The sequence below is a fragment of the Chenopodium album genome, chromosome 25, assembly GCF_948465745.1.
Source record: "Chenopodium album chromosome 25, dcCheAlbu1.1, whole genome shotgun sequence".
In the NCBI taxonomy this organism is placed as follows: domain Eukaryota; kingdom Viridiplantae; phylum Streptophyta; class Magnoliopsida; order Caryophyllales; family Amaranthaceae; genus Chenopodium; species Chenopodium album.
In genome coordinates this window covers 4,520,371-4,537,346 of record NC_137858.1, presented here as the reverse complement: position 1 = coordinate 4,537,346, position 16,976 = coordinate 4,520,371, and the positions used below count along the sequence as shown (strand labels likewise).

The window sequence follows — 16,976 nt, the reverse complement described above, 5'->3', positions numbered from 1 at the left end:
CGTGTCACTCTTGAGACTTATAGCCATCTTTGTGAAAAAATTGACAGAAGGTTAGCGGGGTGGAAGTCAAAATATCTTTCTCTTGCGGGTAGAATCACTTTAGCAAAATCCACCCTTTCTACCATGGCGCTCTATTTTATGCAAACAGCCAAAATACCTCGAGGTGTATGTGATGAAATTGACAAAAAAACGAGGCGGTTTATTTGGGGTGGCAATGATGAGCACAAAAAGGTTCACCTCCTCTCATGGGAGATGTTACAAAAACCTACTGCTAAAGGAGGCATTGGTATTATGTCCGCAAGACAGGCTAATAGTGCTTTTTTAACCAAGCTTGGATGGAGAATTTTAGAAAATCCCAACGCTCTTTGGGCTCGGGTCTTGAGGGCTAAGTATTGTAAAGGTCGATGCGACCTTGATATGTTCGAGCCTAAAGTGGGAATGTCTAATGTTTGGAGCGGAATAACGGAAAGTGCGAAGCTTATAAGTGAAGGCACAAGGATGGCTGTTGGCAATGGTGAAAGGACTCTTTTTTGGGATCACAAGTGGTGTACTGATCCCCCCCTTAGTGATATGGTTACACAAGACTTGCCAGAGGAAATTGCGGGTGCTACTGTAGGCGAAATGTGGGAGACAGGGTATGGCTGGAAGTGGAGTGAATTTTCACACTATCTTGACCCAGTCACTCTCAAAATTATCCAAAATCACGAGCTCCGAATTGATTCAAGCATGGGTGATTTAGTATATTGGAATGATGGAAAGCAGGGGAAGTTTTCAATTCGCTCTACTCTGAAAATCATGAGGCATGAAACCGATGTTATTGATGATGATTGCTGGGACATAGTGTGGAAAGCCCCCGTGCAACAAAGAATTCGAGCTTTCCTTTGGTTGGCTTGCCACGATCGGATTCTTGGTAACCTCAATTTATTCAAGCGTAACCTCACTGATAATCCCAAATGCTACATATGTGGTGCTCATGAAGAGAGTACAATCCACATATTGCGAGATTGCCCAGCAGCCAAAGTAATTTGGCGAAAGACCCTCACTCCTGAAGTGTTCAATCAATTCTACCAAGGTAGTATAAAGGAGTGGATTGCAAAAAATATGAGAGACCCTGATACTCATGATGAGGAAAGTTGGGTTACTTATTTTGGCATCATGGTTTGGTGGATTTGGAGATGGCGAAATTGTTTCGTCCATAACAAACGTGAAGAGATGCCCTTTGATTTCATGGCCTTTCTACAGGTTAGATATGAAGAGGCAAGGAGAGCATTGAGAAGCCTAGCTGAAGATGAGAGTTCAAGCAAGAATCTGAAAGTCCAGACCAATATTGCTTGGCCAGCACCTGAATACGGGTGGTATGCACTTAACTGCGATGGTGCAGCCAAGGGCTGCCCTGGTCCTGCTGGAGGTGGTGCGCTAATCAGAGATTACACAGGTAAATTGGTGTCAGCATTTGCTAGTAATTTTGGTTATTGTTCGGCCTTCAGAGCTGAAGTCATGGCCTTGACTCGAGGCTTAGAGCTAGCCCAAAACCTTCAAATCCAGAAATTGGAAGTGCAGATGGATAATCTTTCGTGTGTTCAAGCATTACATAAGCAAGAAGTGCCTAGAGGAGAGAATGTTCATGACATACTTTATTGTAGAAAGCTCTTAAACGACCCAAGATGGCAAGTGCGAGTAGCTCATGTGTATCGTGAAGGCAATCGAGCGGCGGATTGGTTGGCCAACCGCGGAGTTGTTCAAGACTCTCAATTAGAATATTTTAATCATGGTCCGGTAGAGTCTAATTGTATCTTAGAGGAGGATGCTAGGGGTGTGGCAATGCCACGGTTTATTCCTCCCTAAGTAGGTGTTTAGGTTGTTTTTTATTTGCGTTTTGTTTTCTTTTTCTATGCTTGGTCTCTGTACCTCTCTCGAAAAAAAAAAAAAAATTGCAACATTGCCGATACACTTTAGCTAAATTAGAGGAATCAAACATTTATTAACCGTCATGAGTCTGACGAGTGTCACAACTTTCTCTCTTGTTTAAATTTTTTTTAATTTGTTTCAGATGAACAACGTAAATAAAATAATACTCCATAAGAAGTAATTATGTCAATGTAAAGAGAATAGAGTGTTGTCTTTCGTATAAGCGTATACACAAGTATATATACAACCTAAGAGATTAGGGCGGAACATAACACCGGCCCATTAGCTATACATAATATATGGTCCAACAAATTAAGTACAAATTACAAGAATCACTTGTAAAATAACGTTCAAGTACAAATTACAAAGCATCATAATAAGATTGGATTCGCAAATGACCAAACTTCAAATACTATTAAATATCCGATTGTACCCCTAATTAATTTTAGACAAGCAACCCTCAAAATTCAAGAATTTTTCAAACTGCATTGATTATTCTAATACGCGTATATCAACCCAAAACTTAGCACAAGCCACTCATCGACTCATATACAATTATACATTATTAATCACTCTAGCACTATTTCTGTTTCATTCACTAGTGTTCACTGCACCCTTTCTTTTCACAAGGACAATCCATTTAGCACCAACCCCACCATACATTGTTACTTGTGTACGTACATTGTCAATATGTAATAGTCTCAACATTGTAGACAATTTTCCAAAACCTTGACATATTCATGGTAATTGTAAGTAGCCTCTCGGGAGAATCAATGACTAAAGATTAGTTAATAGTTACTATGAAACGTATAAATATACAGAGTATATGACTTGTTAAGGTTATCATATTGCTTTCTCACAGTAAGTTATTGTAAGATTTCTAGACACATTTTTCCAAGAGTAAAATAATTGTTAGATTTCGGGAAAACTCCTCTCATTGGAGTGTGTACTATTCATCAATATATATAGAGATACAAGACTAGTCCTCATCACGATAGGAGATCTAGAATGATAAAGATACAAAATAAACAAATATATCCGACAAATATTATCTAACAATAATATCTATCACACCCTCATAGTCGTAGCGGGAGGATATCGTGCGCAAAGATTGGATCTGAAATCTAAAGATAGTTAAATGTACGCGTATAGTACTCTCGATCAGTACGTATGTACGTAGAACAGCAATTTTTCTTGACCTTTAATTGCATATATACAAGGCTGCTGAGCTCAATAATAAAAGACATCGATGTTGACCATTTTATAAGTCAACAACCGGAAACTCCTTGAATTGCTACATTTTCATTTTAGATAACAATTTTTATATTTTAAAATATCTTTCTTTCCTGCCTATATATATACATGCATAACCTCTCTATATTCTTCAAGCTTATCAAATTAAAGATAAGCTAATAAACACTCAAAAACCAACACATAATATAATCAATCACTCCAAATAAAATGGATTATTACACAACCTTGTTAATATTATTTTCTTTTATATGGGTTTTCTTACATCTTTTCAAACATTATTTCAACTCCTCAAAACTCACTTCTAATAAGAATTCAAGGCTTCCTCCGGGGCCTAAACCCGTACCAATCCTTGGTAACTTGCCTCATCTAGGCGATTCGCCTCATCGTTACTTAGCTAACCTAGCCAAAACTTATGGCCCCTTAATCTCGGTTAAATTTGGTAGTATCACAACTATTGTTGTATCATCTTCTACCGTAGCCAAAGAAATGTTCCAAAAACATGACCTAACACTTTCTACTAGGCATGTTTCTGCCGCGGTACGTTCTAATGGGCACGACAAGTTCTCCGTTGCATGGCTACCCGTGTGTGCAAAATGGCGAACCCTAAGAAAAATCTCGGCCATTCAATTGTTCTCCACGCAAAGGCTTGACACGAGTCAAGCCCTTAGACAAGAAAAAGTGTCTAAACTTATGGAGTACGTTAAGGAATGTAGTAAAACGGGGGAAGCTATAGATGTTGGTGGTGTAGCATTTACAACTTCGTTAAACTTGTTGTCTAACACGTTTTTTTCGTTCGATTTGGCTAGTTATAACTCTAGTGATACCGGGGAGTTTAAGGAGCTTGTTTGGAAAATTATGGAGGAGATTGGAAAGCCTAATTTGGTTGATTGTTTTCCCATGTTAAGATTATTGAGTGTGTTTAGTGTTAATTGCAGTTTAATGGGGTATGGTAATAAACTTAATGAGGTTTTTGTGGATATTATAAACAAGAGGTTGGAAAGTTTTGGTGTTAGTGGTGATAATAATTGTGGTGATGTGTTGGATACACTTATTAAGATCATGAAGGAGAATGAATCTGAGTTGAGTCTTGATGATATTAAGCATCTTCTCATGGTAAGTCAAATTTAAATTCATTTTTTTATAAATTAACTATCTTGCTTAATTATGAACTCTTTTTTTCTAATAAGTTGATCATATAAAAAATTTTAATCTTTTTGATTATAATTAAGAAAAATATTTACTCCCTATATTTTTAAAAGCTAAGTTCAATTCTTTCAGTTTTAAATTAATTTTTTTATGAGACAATCACCGTCTTAATAATAGGAAAAAAAAATAAAGAGGGTATATATCTTGATCGTTTGACCTAACGACTTTTAATATAGTTTGTTGCTTCAAGAGAATAATACCGAGTGAACAATAAACAATAGTATAAAACATACATCATCAGATCAGTACATAGTCAAATATTAGGTTGTTGTTGCATATTCTCAGATGGTCATACTGTCATAGTCATGGCCTCATAATCGGTCAACTAAACTCGGATGTTAGTACATTCGGTTCTTTTTGTGTATGGTTAAATTATTTTTATTAGAGTGTACTGTTAGTAGCGCGTGTTAGTCTTAAAGTAGTCAGTAGTCATAAATAAAGTTTAAATGTTAACTAATTATGATAATATTTTATGTGATAGGATTTCTTTACCGCGGGAACAGATACTACCTCAAGTACGTTAGAATGGGCAATGACTGAACTCCTCCATAGCCCGGAAAAAATGGCAAAGGCTCAAGCTGAATTGAAACAAGTTCTAGGAGAGAATAATATTGTTGGAGAATCTGACATTTCAAAGCTTCCTTACTTACAATCGATAGTGAAGGAGACTTTAAGGATGCACCCACCAACCGTGTTTTTACTTCCACGTAAGGCAACAAGTGATGTTGAACTATATGGTTATGTTGTGCCTAAAAATGCACAAGTATTTGTTAACCTTTGGGCTATTTCACGAGATCCCAATCACTGGGTAAATCCTGATTTATTTTCACCTGAGAGGTTTTTGGAGCGTGAAATTGATATGAAGGGACAAGATTTTGGACTTATTCCATTTGGAGCTGGAAGAAGGATATGTCCGGGAGATACATTGGCATTCCGAATGTTGAATCTTATGTTGGGGAATCTTCTTCACAATTTTAATTGGAAGGTTGGAGATGGGCTCAAGCCAGAAAATTTAGATATGACTGATAAATTTGGAATTACTATACAAAAAGCTATACCTCTTCGAGCCATTCCTCTCTCCAAGTAAATTAAAAATAAAAAAAAAAAGTAGGAAAGACGTGGAACATAGGCTAAATAAAATTAAAAGGGTTGGTTCAATTGATTACTTTTTATTTACCTAGATTGATTTCCATAATGCGGAGTCATCTTACACAACTTCCATACATTTTTATGTTGAAAAATATTCTCTTGAACTACTAGTTACGTTAGAAGTTGTACCCTTAAATGATAAATGCAGAATACTCCTTTAAGTTTAAGAAAACTTTGGAGTAAAATTTGAATTTCATATCCTATTTCTTATAATTGTATATATTCATATTCATTGTAACTCCCATTGTTGTATAAATTTTCACTGATTATGTGTACATCTAACCTAATTAGTAGAACTAGTCAACTAAAATAAAATTGTAATCTTTGCATTTTAAATTTTCTTAGCACTCATAAAATGGCCAAATAATGAATTTGATTGATTCCAAATAAAAAGTAAAAATTGTATGCAATATAACTCATCGTGGTAGAGAACAAAGGTGGGCCGTAAATGCGAGTGGCAGCAAAGTCTAAGATGGCGGCAAGGTAACACGCACGACTACGAGGAATAGAAGTTATAGTACGTACGTGTGTATTTTGCAAACATTACATCAGAATATAAGATGATAATAAGGGAGGAATGTTAAAGACTGCCTAGTGTAATTGTTTTGCAATAGTTTGAAATGTGTCTTGCATAGTTGCATGTACTGTGTCATTATTATTGGTTGATCTGATCCCGTTCTACTTTCAAATATATATGTCCGCGTTATAAACTATACTTGTCGTCATCTATGTAATTATACGTTAATAAAGCACAAAGTACTATATCAAACTAACAACTACATTTAAAAATAAATTAATACTTTAATCTTTCATGTTAGACGATGATCCGATCGAAAAATTAAACAAACTATAGTTGCATACATAAACAATCAGAAATTGTACAAGTAATAATATTTTGTGTACGTCCCACAAATCTCTTCACTTTTCCCTTTTGCGTAGCTTCCAACAAGCAACTCATCAATCATCAAAAAAGTATATTTGGTGGGTGCAACATACTTAATTGCCTCATATTAGGGACTACACGAGTATAGCACTGAGATAAAGCCCATTATAAAATAATACAAAGCCCATTTCAAAAGGTTTTATGATAGTTGGAAAGGTAACAAAAAGGCCCAATAAAGCAACAAAAATTAGTGGCAAACTGTTCTGTATATAAAGGTGTATTGAGTATGTAGAGTTTGGACTACAAAAAGAAATACTATAATATATGGTTACCTGAAATTAGATAATCCCTTCCACTAGATAAAGGATACTTTCATGTATGATGTATATCAACATTCCAAAGAATAAAATAAGAGAGACGGATCATAACAAAACTAGCCTTATACAGTTATAAGTAAAGGGAGCGAGAATGTGAACGAAAAACTCGGTACTTCAGATAATAATAGGAAAAGTACTTGTACATAACATACCAATTTATGTTATGAATTTATTAACTACATTCGTACAAATCATTTCACGCGAGATGAATGCATTTTCACACGAGCAGGGAATAATTAAAATTCCCAACGATATATTCTATTAACGATTAAGTAGATGTTGGAAATTTGACTTTTTATTAGTAGTTAAGCAATGAAAATTAATTTGTTTTCACATTGAAATCAAATTGCTCGATTAGGAAGAATAATATTACGTTAAGGACTCAAATAGATCAATATTGGAAGCAAGACTTTTTTTTATCACAGTGATTGTGAGTATAGAGATAATGTGGACGTGCATGCATGTTAAATTGTCAACATTTATACTTTGTCAATATAGAAGAATTTTTTCCTAATTTACACCAACGTAACCTTCTTTTCTTCCGTCCTTGTATCGTCATTTATAATTAATTGTTAATAATTTTATTATTATTTGATTTGATCACCCTACCAAGACAAATTACTCTATTAGTCTACTACATCTTACATGTATATTTATATGGAATTCAAATTGTATTATAAAAGTAAAAATTAAAGTTGATCATTGTTATAATCCTAATTTTGACAATCTTGCATAAAATTTATTGATAACGATGACTAGTATATGCTTGAATTTCTAAACACCACATTATATATGAGTAAAATTATTGATCATCAGATGATACACGTCCCCTTTTCAATCCAACACATACATGATCCCAAGCTGACTCTAACAACCTTGGTGTGTTACGTATCTTAAATTACAATTTTTCAACAATATTTTCCCTAATTCTTAATTTTCTCTTGGTTTACCAAGTTACAGGGCTAATAAATTCAATGACAAAGATAACTAAGGGCTTTTTTGGCGTCATTTTTGGTTTTCAGTTTTTTGTTTTTTTTTAAAAAACTAAAAACCAAAAACAGGAAAAAAAAAAAGTGTTTCCAATTTTCTGTTGTCACTTTTCAAAATTATCATGATTTTAATAAGTCTAAATAAATTTTGATTCATTATGTGATATAAATAATATACTATTAAAAAACTAGTAAATCACAGCGATGCCAAACAAACCCTAAGTTAACTATTTTAATTTTCAAACCAAGAGCCTTATTATAATTGCCTAATCCATGTAAATACAATTAATAGATTAAAGAAAATGATACTCTGTAGTATATATATCCGTTTTATTCACTTAATTCGTAAATGTAAGGCCTTAATTTCAAACCGAGATTGGTAACTTAGAATTGGGCATTGCTACCGGGAAGCTAACCGAGTTGCAGATTGGCTAGCTAATTTTGGTACAACGTCCACTCAGAAAATAGTCTTCTTTGAGGCGGTCCCAGAGGACCTTCGTGCCATTTTATTGGAGGACTTGGGGGGAGTCACGAGGCTTAGGAGAGTTCCTACCGAAGCAGCGTGAAGACTTTATGTTTGAATAAAGGAGCTGTTTTAGTTTTTATTTTTCTTTTTCTACTTTCTGTTTCGTTATGTTTGTTTCTTCCTTTGTAGTTTTGTTCTAGCTTGTTCTTTGTTTTTTTGGGGCTTGCCCCTCGTGTTCACCAAAGAAGAAAAAAGAAAAAAAAAAAAGAAGAAAAGTATATTATCCGTTTTCAAGAATAAAGTCATAGAAGTTGACTATCTTGATTTAATTTCTAACCGAAGATCAAATCCAAGAGCCTTACTATATAGTTGTATATAATCTGTGTATATTAGCTAATTGCTTAACTAAGTAATACTCAGCTACTCACTAATTATATAAAGCCGTCCATCAACACAGTTGATCATCCCACATTAATTAAGCCATAATACCAACCATATAATTATAGCCAAAATGGATTATTACTACACAATATTGTTTGTTGCAGTTCCTTTTCTTTGGGTTTTAATGTATGTTTTCAAGCTCAATTCAACTCTCACCACAAATAATAAAAATGCAAGGATTCCTCCAGGGCCTAAACCTGTACCAATCTTAGGGAATTTGCCACATCTTGGAGATTTACCTCATCATACGTTGGCTAATCTAGCCAAAACTTATGGCCCCTTAATCTCTCTTAAATTCGGAACTATCACAACTATTGTTGTATCCTCTGCGGAAGTAGCCAAAGAAATGTTCCAAAAACATGACCTTGCGCTATCTGATAGGCAAGTTTCTGCCGCGGTGCGTGCAAATGGGCATGACAAATACTCCATAGCATGGCTACCCATGTGTCCAAAATGGCGAATGTTAAGGAAAATCTCGGCCATTCATTTGTTCTCTAGTCAAAGGCTTGATGCGAGTCAAGCCCTTAGACAAGAAAAAGTGTTTAAACTTATTGAGTACGTAAAGGAGTGTAGTAAGGTAGGGGAAGCAATTGATGTCGGAGGAGTAGCATTTACAACTTCGCTAAATTTGTTGTCAAACACGTTTTTTTCGTTCGATTTGGCTAGCTATAATTCTAGTGATTCAGGAGAGTTTAAGGAGCTTGTTTGGAGGATTATGGTGGAGATTGGAAAACCTAATTTGGTAGATTGTTTTCCTATGTTAAGGTTTTTACGTGTGTTTAGTGTGAATTATAAGTTGATGGTTTATGGGAATAAATTAAATAAGGTTTTTGAGGATATCATACATAAGAGGTTGAAAAATTCTGCCACTAGTGGAAGTGGTGGTGATGTATTGGACACCCTTCTTAAACTAATGAAAGAGAATGAGTCTGAGTTAAGTCTTGCTGATATTAATCATCTTCTCATGGTGAGTTTCATTTGTACTTTTTTTTTTTGAAAAACAAGATATATATGTCTAATAGTTGGAAACTACTACAAATTTTTTTTTTCTATAACTAGAGAAAATAAACTTAATTCATCGACTAGAGTAATAGCTAAAATGGATAAATGCATATGTTATATTCGTTTATATTATGACTTTGTAAAATAAAGGTATGGAAAACATGTTGTGAAACTTCAGGATTTAATTTGCTAGTTGCATGTACTAATTAGGCATGTTGATTGGACAGGACTTTTTTACAGCAGGAACAGATACTACTTCTAGCACATTAGAGTGGGCAATGACAGAACTATTGCGCAACCCTAGAAAAATGGCCAAGGCTCAAGATGAACTCAAACAAGTGCTAGGTGGGAACAAGGTAGTTGAAGAGTCTGATATCTCAAAGCTTCCTTATCTACAAGCAATAGTGAAAGAGACGTTAAGGATGCACCCACCGACTGTGTTTCTACTACCACGTAAAGCAAGCAGTGATGTTGAATTATATGGTTACACTGTGCCTAAAAATGCACAAGTATTCGTTAACCTTTTGGCTATTTCACGAGATCCCAAGCATTGGAAAAATCCAGATATGTTTTTGCCTGAGAGATTTTTGGAGCACGAAATTGATCTGAAAGGGCAAGATTTTGGACTTATACCTTTTGGAACAGGAAGAAGGGCGTGTCCTGGTGATACATTGGCACTTCGAATGTTGAATCTTATGTTGGGGAGTCTTCTTCAAGGTTTTAATTGGAAAATTGGAGATGGTTTAAAGCCAGAAGATTTGGATATGAATGATAAGTTTGGAATTACCATACAAAAAGCCATACCTCTCCGTGTTATTCCAACCTCAAAATAATAATGGTGAAAACTTAGAAGCAGCAAAATAATGCGGAGTAGGTTATTCCAAATAAGGAGAGTTGGTTAATTTTCTGCTTGATTATATCTAGATTTCGTCATAGGACTTATGTTTTAATTTTCAAATATGACTCTCAATAAGATTTAAACAGATAACATATATGATATACAAAGGTTAATTTAAATACATACATTTGCACACAAAAAATTCTATTATTTTGCATGTTTGTATAATACAGAATAACTTAAAAAGCTTACCCCTAAAAAATAATTTTGAAAGCTTAACACAAACACCAAGTGCAGTTCATTGATGCTTAGGAGAATCTAAATCTCCTTTTTTGTTTATCATTAACATTTATGTTGCAACTAAAACATAATTATCCAGTTATCCCACCTTTAGTTTTGTTTTGTTGAGCATGCAAATGCTGAAACACAGCTCATCAATCATCAAAAAATGACAAAATGTTTCCCCTTTTTAGTGGGCTGCGCCCTGCACGAGTGTAGCACTAAAAACAGCCCAAATTTAATAATGCAGCCCACTCATAATTTTATGACAAAATGATCAATTCCAAATGGGCCCAAAGACCAGTCTATAAGGTGCTGGATTTGCCTTTTGTGTACTTCAAAAAAGATGAATAACTCCAGGTTTCAGTCTACACGATAATGAAAAGAACTCTAGTGACCCAAGTCCAAAAGAAGAAAAGAACTCTATGGCTAAGTAAGATAATACTATCTCAAAACTTGTGAAAATATGATAATAACCACTCGAGAAGTCGAGATGGGGTCATTGTTACATGAGATTAATATGACATTCATAAAAGTATGTTTGACCACATAAAATTATTTTTAATTTTTTTTCGCAAACTATAATTTTATGTTTTTTTTTTTGTTGGTAAGATGAAACCCTTCACGAGTCAATTTAAGTTTATAGACTAGATAATTTGGGAGAACCGGGAGAAGGTGAGGGAATCTCATCCCCAAATTGTCACTAGTGAGGATCAAATCTTCAACTTTATAGTAGAAGGTGTTCATCTTTTTACTAATTGTCACTAGTGAAGACCTAGTTTGTAAGGTTAACTTGATATTTTATGTAGTTTAAATTGATAAATGGGAAAAATTCAAGTTAAATTACAAAAAACAACGCATTTTGTATGCGGTTGGCCACACTAAGTGACTGTTTGTAAAAAAACAAATGATAACCCTCATAACACCGAGAGTAACTTCTACGGAGTATAATATTGATTAAGTAAGCTTTGAATCACTAGCTGAGATAATACTTCTAATGTCTGACAATACGGTATGATCAGCCACATATAAAAGTTGAATATGCACCAAAAACATATAAAAGTTGAATAAATTTCTTTTTTAAAAAAAAAAAAAAAAAGGTATTCAGAAAAAAGGTTAAATGCATAATGTGATTTTTTTTTTGGTAAGTACATAAACCGAGCATGAAGCTGTCTCCTAAACTCTCTACCACACCGCTTTCATCTAAAACCTCACTTTCTCTCTCTTCATCCCCCATCTCTTTCTCCCTCTTCAAACCCAGCATTCTTCCCCAGAATTCTGCAAATCAATGGAAGCTTTTTAAATTTGAAAAACCCCAATTTTATTTATTATTTTAAACTTGTACTACTGCAATAACTCTGGGACCATCTTCTTTAATTTTTAATTCCGCCTAAAACCCTAAATTCCGCCGTTACGTAAAACCCCTTCTATATATTTTTCTCTCTCCTCCTCATCCCCTTTTCTTCTTCGTCTTCCCGCCCTTTCCCTTTACAATTGGACCTTTTTCTGCCATTTTTGGGTTCTTCTTCTTCATGATTTTGTTGGGTTATCATTAAAATTCTGCAAAAAGTTGCAGGAAATGCTAATTTTGTCTTCCAATGCAGAAGCTACTGCGTCGCAGCCCACCTGGCTCTCCTCTCCTTCTTTGTTCTTCGTCTTCATCTTCTTCCTCTGTTAATCCCCTTTTTCTCTCTCCTTATCCTTCAAAAACCCTCAAAAAACCCTGTTTTAAACCCCTTTCTATCTCCTCTAATTTCCCACTAGGGTTTTACGCTAAACCCACCTCTGTTATTGGTTCTGAATTCATGCCTGTTTCAAATTCCGCCGTTTTTTACTCTCGCCCTTGTATTAATTTTATCCCCACTTCGTCGTTTTCCACTAAAACTGCTTCATTCTCTTCTCAGAGATTTTCCGGCGGAGGTGGGAGTTGCCGGGTATGCCGGTGTTCGGTTGAGGATGGGCGGGACTTACAGCGGCCATGGGTTGTTTTGAAGGGAATGCGAAACGGGTCTCGCTTAGCTTGGTTGCACAATGCTGCTGGGAGTGGAGATGATAAGGGTATGGTGGCGGCTGAGGTTGGAGCTGAAGCCGAGGCTGAGGAGAGGGAAGATAAGACGGAGGAAGGCGAGAAGCCGGCGAAGATGCAACGGAGAACAAGGGGATTAGGTGGTAATAGCTCGGTTTCCGGGCTCGTGGAAAGCCCTGATTTGTTGACAATACCGGGTGTTGGGCCGAGGAATTTGAGGAAGCTGGTTGAGAAGGGTATTGGTGGTGTTGATGATCTTAAGCAGCTTTATAGAGATAAGGTTACTGCTCTTATCTTTAAGCTTTGTTTCTCAATTTGATTTAGTCTCTGTTTTGTGTTGAGATTAGTTTAAATTATGGGATTTTTTTTTTTAAATTTTTTTTTTTTTGTGTCAATTTGTTTGATAGTTAATGTGAAATTATATATGGGTATCAAAGTATAATTTGTATGTATCGATTCGAGGTTGTAGTTGTGTAATGTGGATTGATGCTGTGGGTGTAAGATTGTGTGTTGATTTCATGCGAGAGCTATGAACTTTGAAGTCTTGAATTGAAAAGTTGTTTAACTTATTTGTAGCTCTATATTGAATTTATAGCTCTAAGCTGAACTTGGTTGAGTTATCAGAACTTATACACTTTGTAAGGAATAGGAGAGGACCTAGTTTGTTGACGCATGTATTATTGGTTAAGGGCATGGCTGAGTACGACTAAATCTTGCAAGGCTAATGTCTGGTAGTCTATATTGTTGTTGTGCTGGTCATCATTATTGTTGTTGTTTTGTGCAAGTTTATTGGTCCTTGTGTATATAATTGTTGAAGCTTGTAGCTGGTGAGGAAGTGGTAGTTTTAATTTTTTCTTGACGCAGAAGATGGTTTGTCAAATTCAAAGATATATGCCCTCAAGACCTTGGCTGTGTTATTATTTGCAATTTGATATCAATAGAGTTCATTTGGTCAATGTGGTTGAAACTATTAGGAGTTTATTGTAGAGTTTAATTGTTGATTATGGTTTTGCTGTTCATTGGACTTGTGAATGTCGTCATTGCATATGAAATTCCTGGTGTGGAGAGGAGTATGGAACTTATGAATGGTTTTGCTGTAAACGTGTACTTTTGTCTGTTGTCTCTTTGAGATCTCTTATTTTGTTCTGTATATAAGATCGATGTTGTGAGATCAGTAATTTGGAGGAGAAATTTACAGGGTGTTTCCTTCATTAGTTGCTGCCGAGGATGTTAACTTTTTGGGGAAAGGGGATTCAGTTTTTTTTTTTTTTTTTTTTTTTTTTTCAGTATGCTAAATTTGCTTATGAGTTATGAATGGCTTTTCAAGAAAAGGTCCTCAAATCTGTGGACGTGTAGTGTATATTGTCATTAGTTGGCTTCTGCTGATATTTCTTTTGTCTTACTTCCTATGTGGAACCACATCCAGTTTGGATACTCATCCATGTCACTTGTTTAATGTTTTGTTTTTGCAACCCTTTTTTTATTTAATTGCATCATTGTTTTATTTCAACAGTTCTTTGGCAAGTCCAATCAGACAATGGTTGAATATCTACAGAGTTCAGTGGGAATTATACACAGAAACCATGCTGAAAGTATAACTACCTATATAAAAAAGAGTGTAGATGAGGAATTAAAGGATGGATCTGATTCGGGCATTAGATCACAAAACAGAATCACCCTCTGTGTGGAGGGGAATATCAGTGTTGGAAAAACGACCTTCCTGAAAAGAATAGTTAATGAAACAGTTGAGCTACGTGATCTTGTTGAGATTGTTCCAGAGCCCATTGATAAATGGCAAGATATTGGACCTGATCACTTTAATATTCTGGATGCCTTCTATGCTGATCCTCAGAGGTATGCCTACACCTTTCAGAATTATGTATTTGTTACGAGGGTCATGCAAGAGAGAGATTCATCAGCTGGAATCCAACCTTTGAGGCTGATGGAGAGAAGTATCTTCAGTGACAGGATGGTAAGGACTTCTTGAATTTTCACTCTGTTTTGAATTAATCATTATGAAATTGCAATGATTAGGATTTATGTCAAGAACTGTATCAATAAATTTAAATCTAGGACAATGCTGTCTGTGAATGGGATCTTAAAGAGTTAAAGGGACATGGATTATTGGAGTTGGAACTATTAAGTAATTTAAAATTGATTATGTCATTAAGTATGAGTGGTAAAAAAATAGTTACAGTGGAGCAGCTAGAAATATTATTTTTCTTAATAAAAATAAATTCTCACTGTTGCTTGCTGTAGGTTTTTGTACGTGCAGTTCATGAAGCAAAATGGATGAATGAGATGGAGATAAGCATATATGACTCTTGGTTTGATCCAGTTGTTTCATGTTTGCCGGGGCTTATTCCTGATGGTTTTATCTACCTTAGAGCGAGCCCTGACACATGCCATAAAAGAATGATGCTACGTAAAAGAGAAGAAGAAGGTGGAGTTAGCTTGGATTATCTGCGAGGTCTGCATGAAAAGCATGAGAGCTGGCTATTTCCTTTAGAAACTGGAAATCATGGAGTTTTGTCAGTCACTAAGCCTTTCTTTCAATTGGATAGTACTACGTATCCTACTATAAATGAACGTGTATGCTTCCTGGAGGGTGCTCACATGCATTCTAGCATTCAAAAGGTAATATCAAGTACATGTCTCTCAGACCCCCCCTTTCTTCCCTCCTTTTTTCCAAGATAAACTGCAATTCCAAGATAAAACATGCAAAATAGACTAAAGAACTTCCCCTTGTTTGTTGTCATGCAGGTTCCTGCATTAATTCTTGACTGTGAGAATGACATTGATTTTAACAGAGATATTGATGCAAAGAGAGGGTAAGGCTCTGTCTTGTCATTCCTTGATTGCTCTGTTTCTTACGTTGCTTTCTCAGTTGATTTATGGAATAATTGTACTTGGCTAACCACCTTTTTCTTTAAAATCTTGATGTTTGGATTGTGTATGCCTGTTAAAGAGTACTTTGTGATTTCATATGCTTTGTAGGTTGTCCCTGTACTTTACCTTAGATGGAACATCTATAAACAATATCTTTGTTGCTGGTCAACATAAGAAATTTTCTGTGTGACTAAGCCTGTCAAAGATTAACACTAACCTTTATGCATTCTGATTCATAATATTACATGCTCCCTTTCACATGCTAAAATGTTCAATTCATAATCTTTTGCAGCTATGCCCGACAAGTTGCTGAATTTTTTGAGTTTGTGAAGAAAAACAAAGAGCTTCAACCTCTTCCCCAAGCTGGTGAAGAAGCTGGCAAGCCACAGGTTCTGCTTCCCAATAAGGATGATCTATGGGTGCCTGGAGGAAAACATTTTCCTAAGTCTGCTCTTCAATCCTTGGATTTTAGGCAGGCAATGTCACTTTTCTCTGGCTAATCTCTCTCCATTCAGTCTTGCCGAACTTTTAGAGGTGTCGAGAGGCACCAATTTTGTGTAGTATGGAGCCTTAAGATAACACTGCTTTCTACGTGTTAAATGATTGTCCTAACCCTTAACCTTTGTGTTGGAGAGATGTAGATAGGGTTGTTTTGGTCTTGGATGCTGTGATGTTCCGGTGGAGTTCAATGTTTTTCTGCCTCTTTGTTCAAGCATTGTTCATAGTAGATGGTTTGGTTAATAGATGTTATGTTCTGTACATTGTAGAACTGCACTTTCCTGCTCTGCAGACGGTAGTTGGAATCACAGCTTCTTGGTTGACTATTTCATTGCACGCAGAATAACATTTGGTGTAGTTTAAAAGTCTACCTTAGTGATGCCATTTCTTTGCTTGTATAAATATGATATTTACTTGTGATTTGACAACCTCCTCCCCGCAAAATGGTTCCTAATTCCATTAAAATATGTTACCAAGAATACCAACAAACATTTCGGTTAAATTCATTAAAACAATTTATACCACACTAAAAAAAAAAAAAAAAAAAAAAAAAAAAAAAAAAAAAAAAAAAAAAAAAAGAGGTTAGAATTCAACTAAACAGATGCATAGGTCTAATTCTTTGAAATCCTGCTTTCATTGAAGTATATTATTGTCTTTTGAGGTAATATTAATAAAAGGTTATTACTTTACCTCTGGGCTGTGATTCAAATAATGGAATGTGCCATTATTTGAATGGTAGTGTTGGAATAGGCACAAAGTGTGCAAATATAA

The 16,976-nt window shown here is 35.3% G+C and overlaps 3 protein-coding genes across 3 annotated transcripts; all 3 read left to right on the top strand.

Annotated features, from left to right (window-relative positions):
- The first annotated feature begins 3,310 nt into the window (after positions 1–3,310).
- Positions 3,311–5,695, top strand: LOC145613392 (cytochrome P450 monooxygenase 76AD131-like). The gene is made up of 2 exons (XM_081668490.1): positions 3,311–4,275; positions 4,850–5,695. The coding sequence occupies exons 1-2, from the start codon at positions 3,370–3,372 to the stop codon at positions 5,453–5,455; spliced, it is 1,512 nt and encodes a 503-aa protein (XP_081524616.1). The 5' UTR covers positions 3,311–3,369; the 3' UTR covers positions 5,456–5,695.
- Positions 5,696–8,743: 3,048 nt separating this feature from the next.
- Positions 8,744–10,508, top strand: LOC145615080 (cytochrome P450 monooxygenase 76AD131-like). Its single transcript, XM_081670153.1, has 2 exons — positions 8,744–9,640; positions 9,903–10,508. The coding sequence occupies exons 1-2, from the start codon at positions 8,744–8,746 to the stop codon at positions 10,506–10,508; spliced, it is 1,503 nt and encodes a 500-aa protein (XP_081526279.1).
- Positions 10,509–11,956: 1,448 nt separating this feature from the next.
- LOC145614190 (uncharacterized) lies at positions 11,957–16,777 on the top strand. Its single transcript, XM_081669202.1, has 5 exons — positions 11,957–13,098; positions 14,332–14,790; positions 15,078–15,455; positions 15,582–15,649; positions 16,000–16,777. Exons 1-5 carry the CDS (start codon positions 12,391–12,393, stop codon positions 16,205–16,207), a joined length of 1,821 nt encoding a protein of 606 aa, XP_081525328.1. The 5' UTR covers positions 11,957–12,390; the 3' UTR covers positions 16,208–16,777.
- The last annotated feature ends 199 nt before the right edge of the window (positions 16,778–16,976 follow it).

What these genes read in the sequence shown, in the direction of transcription:
- LOC145613392 (XM_081668490.1), top strand. Translation starts at nt 3,370, where the DNA reads ATGGATTATTACACAACCTTGTTAATATTATTTTCTTTTATATGGGTT. An exon ending in ATATTAAGCATCTTCTCATG is followed by an intron (nt 4,276 to 4,849) that starts GTAAGTCAAATT and finishes TTTATGTGATAG; the next exon opens with GATTTCTTTACCGCGGGAAC.
- LOC145615080 (XM_081670153.1), top strand. Translation starts at nt 8,744, where the DNA reads ATGGATTATTACTACACAATATTGTTTGTTGCAGTTCCTTTTCTTTGG. An exon ending in ATATTAATCATCTTCTCATG is followed by an intron (nt 9,641 to 9,902) that starts GTGAGTTTCATT and finishes TTGATTGGACAG; the next exon opens with GACTTTTTTACAGCAGGAAC.
- LOC145614190 (XM_081669202.1), top strand. Translation starts at nt 12,391, where the DNA reads ATGCAGAAGCTACTGCGTCGCAGCCCACCTGGCTCTCCTCTCCTTCTT. An exon ending in AGCAGCTTTATAGAGATAAG is followed by an intron (nt 13,099 to 14,331) that starts GTTACTGCTCTT and finishes TTATTTCAACAG; the next exon opens with TTCTTTGGCAAGTCCAATCA. An exon ending in GTATCTTCAGTGACAGGATG is followed by an intron (nt 14,791 to 15,077) that starts GTAAGGACTTCT and finishes TGCTTGCTGTAG; the next exon opens with GTTTTTGTACGTGCAGTTCA.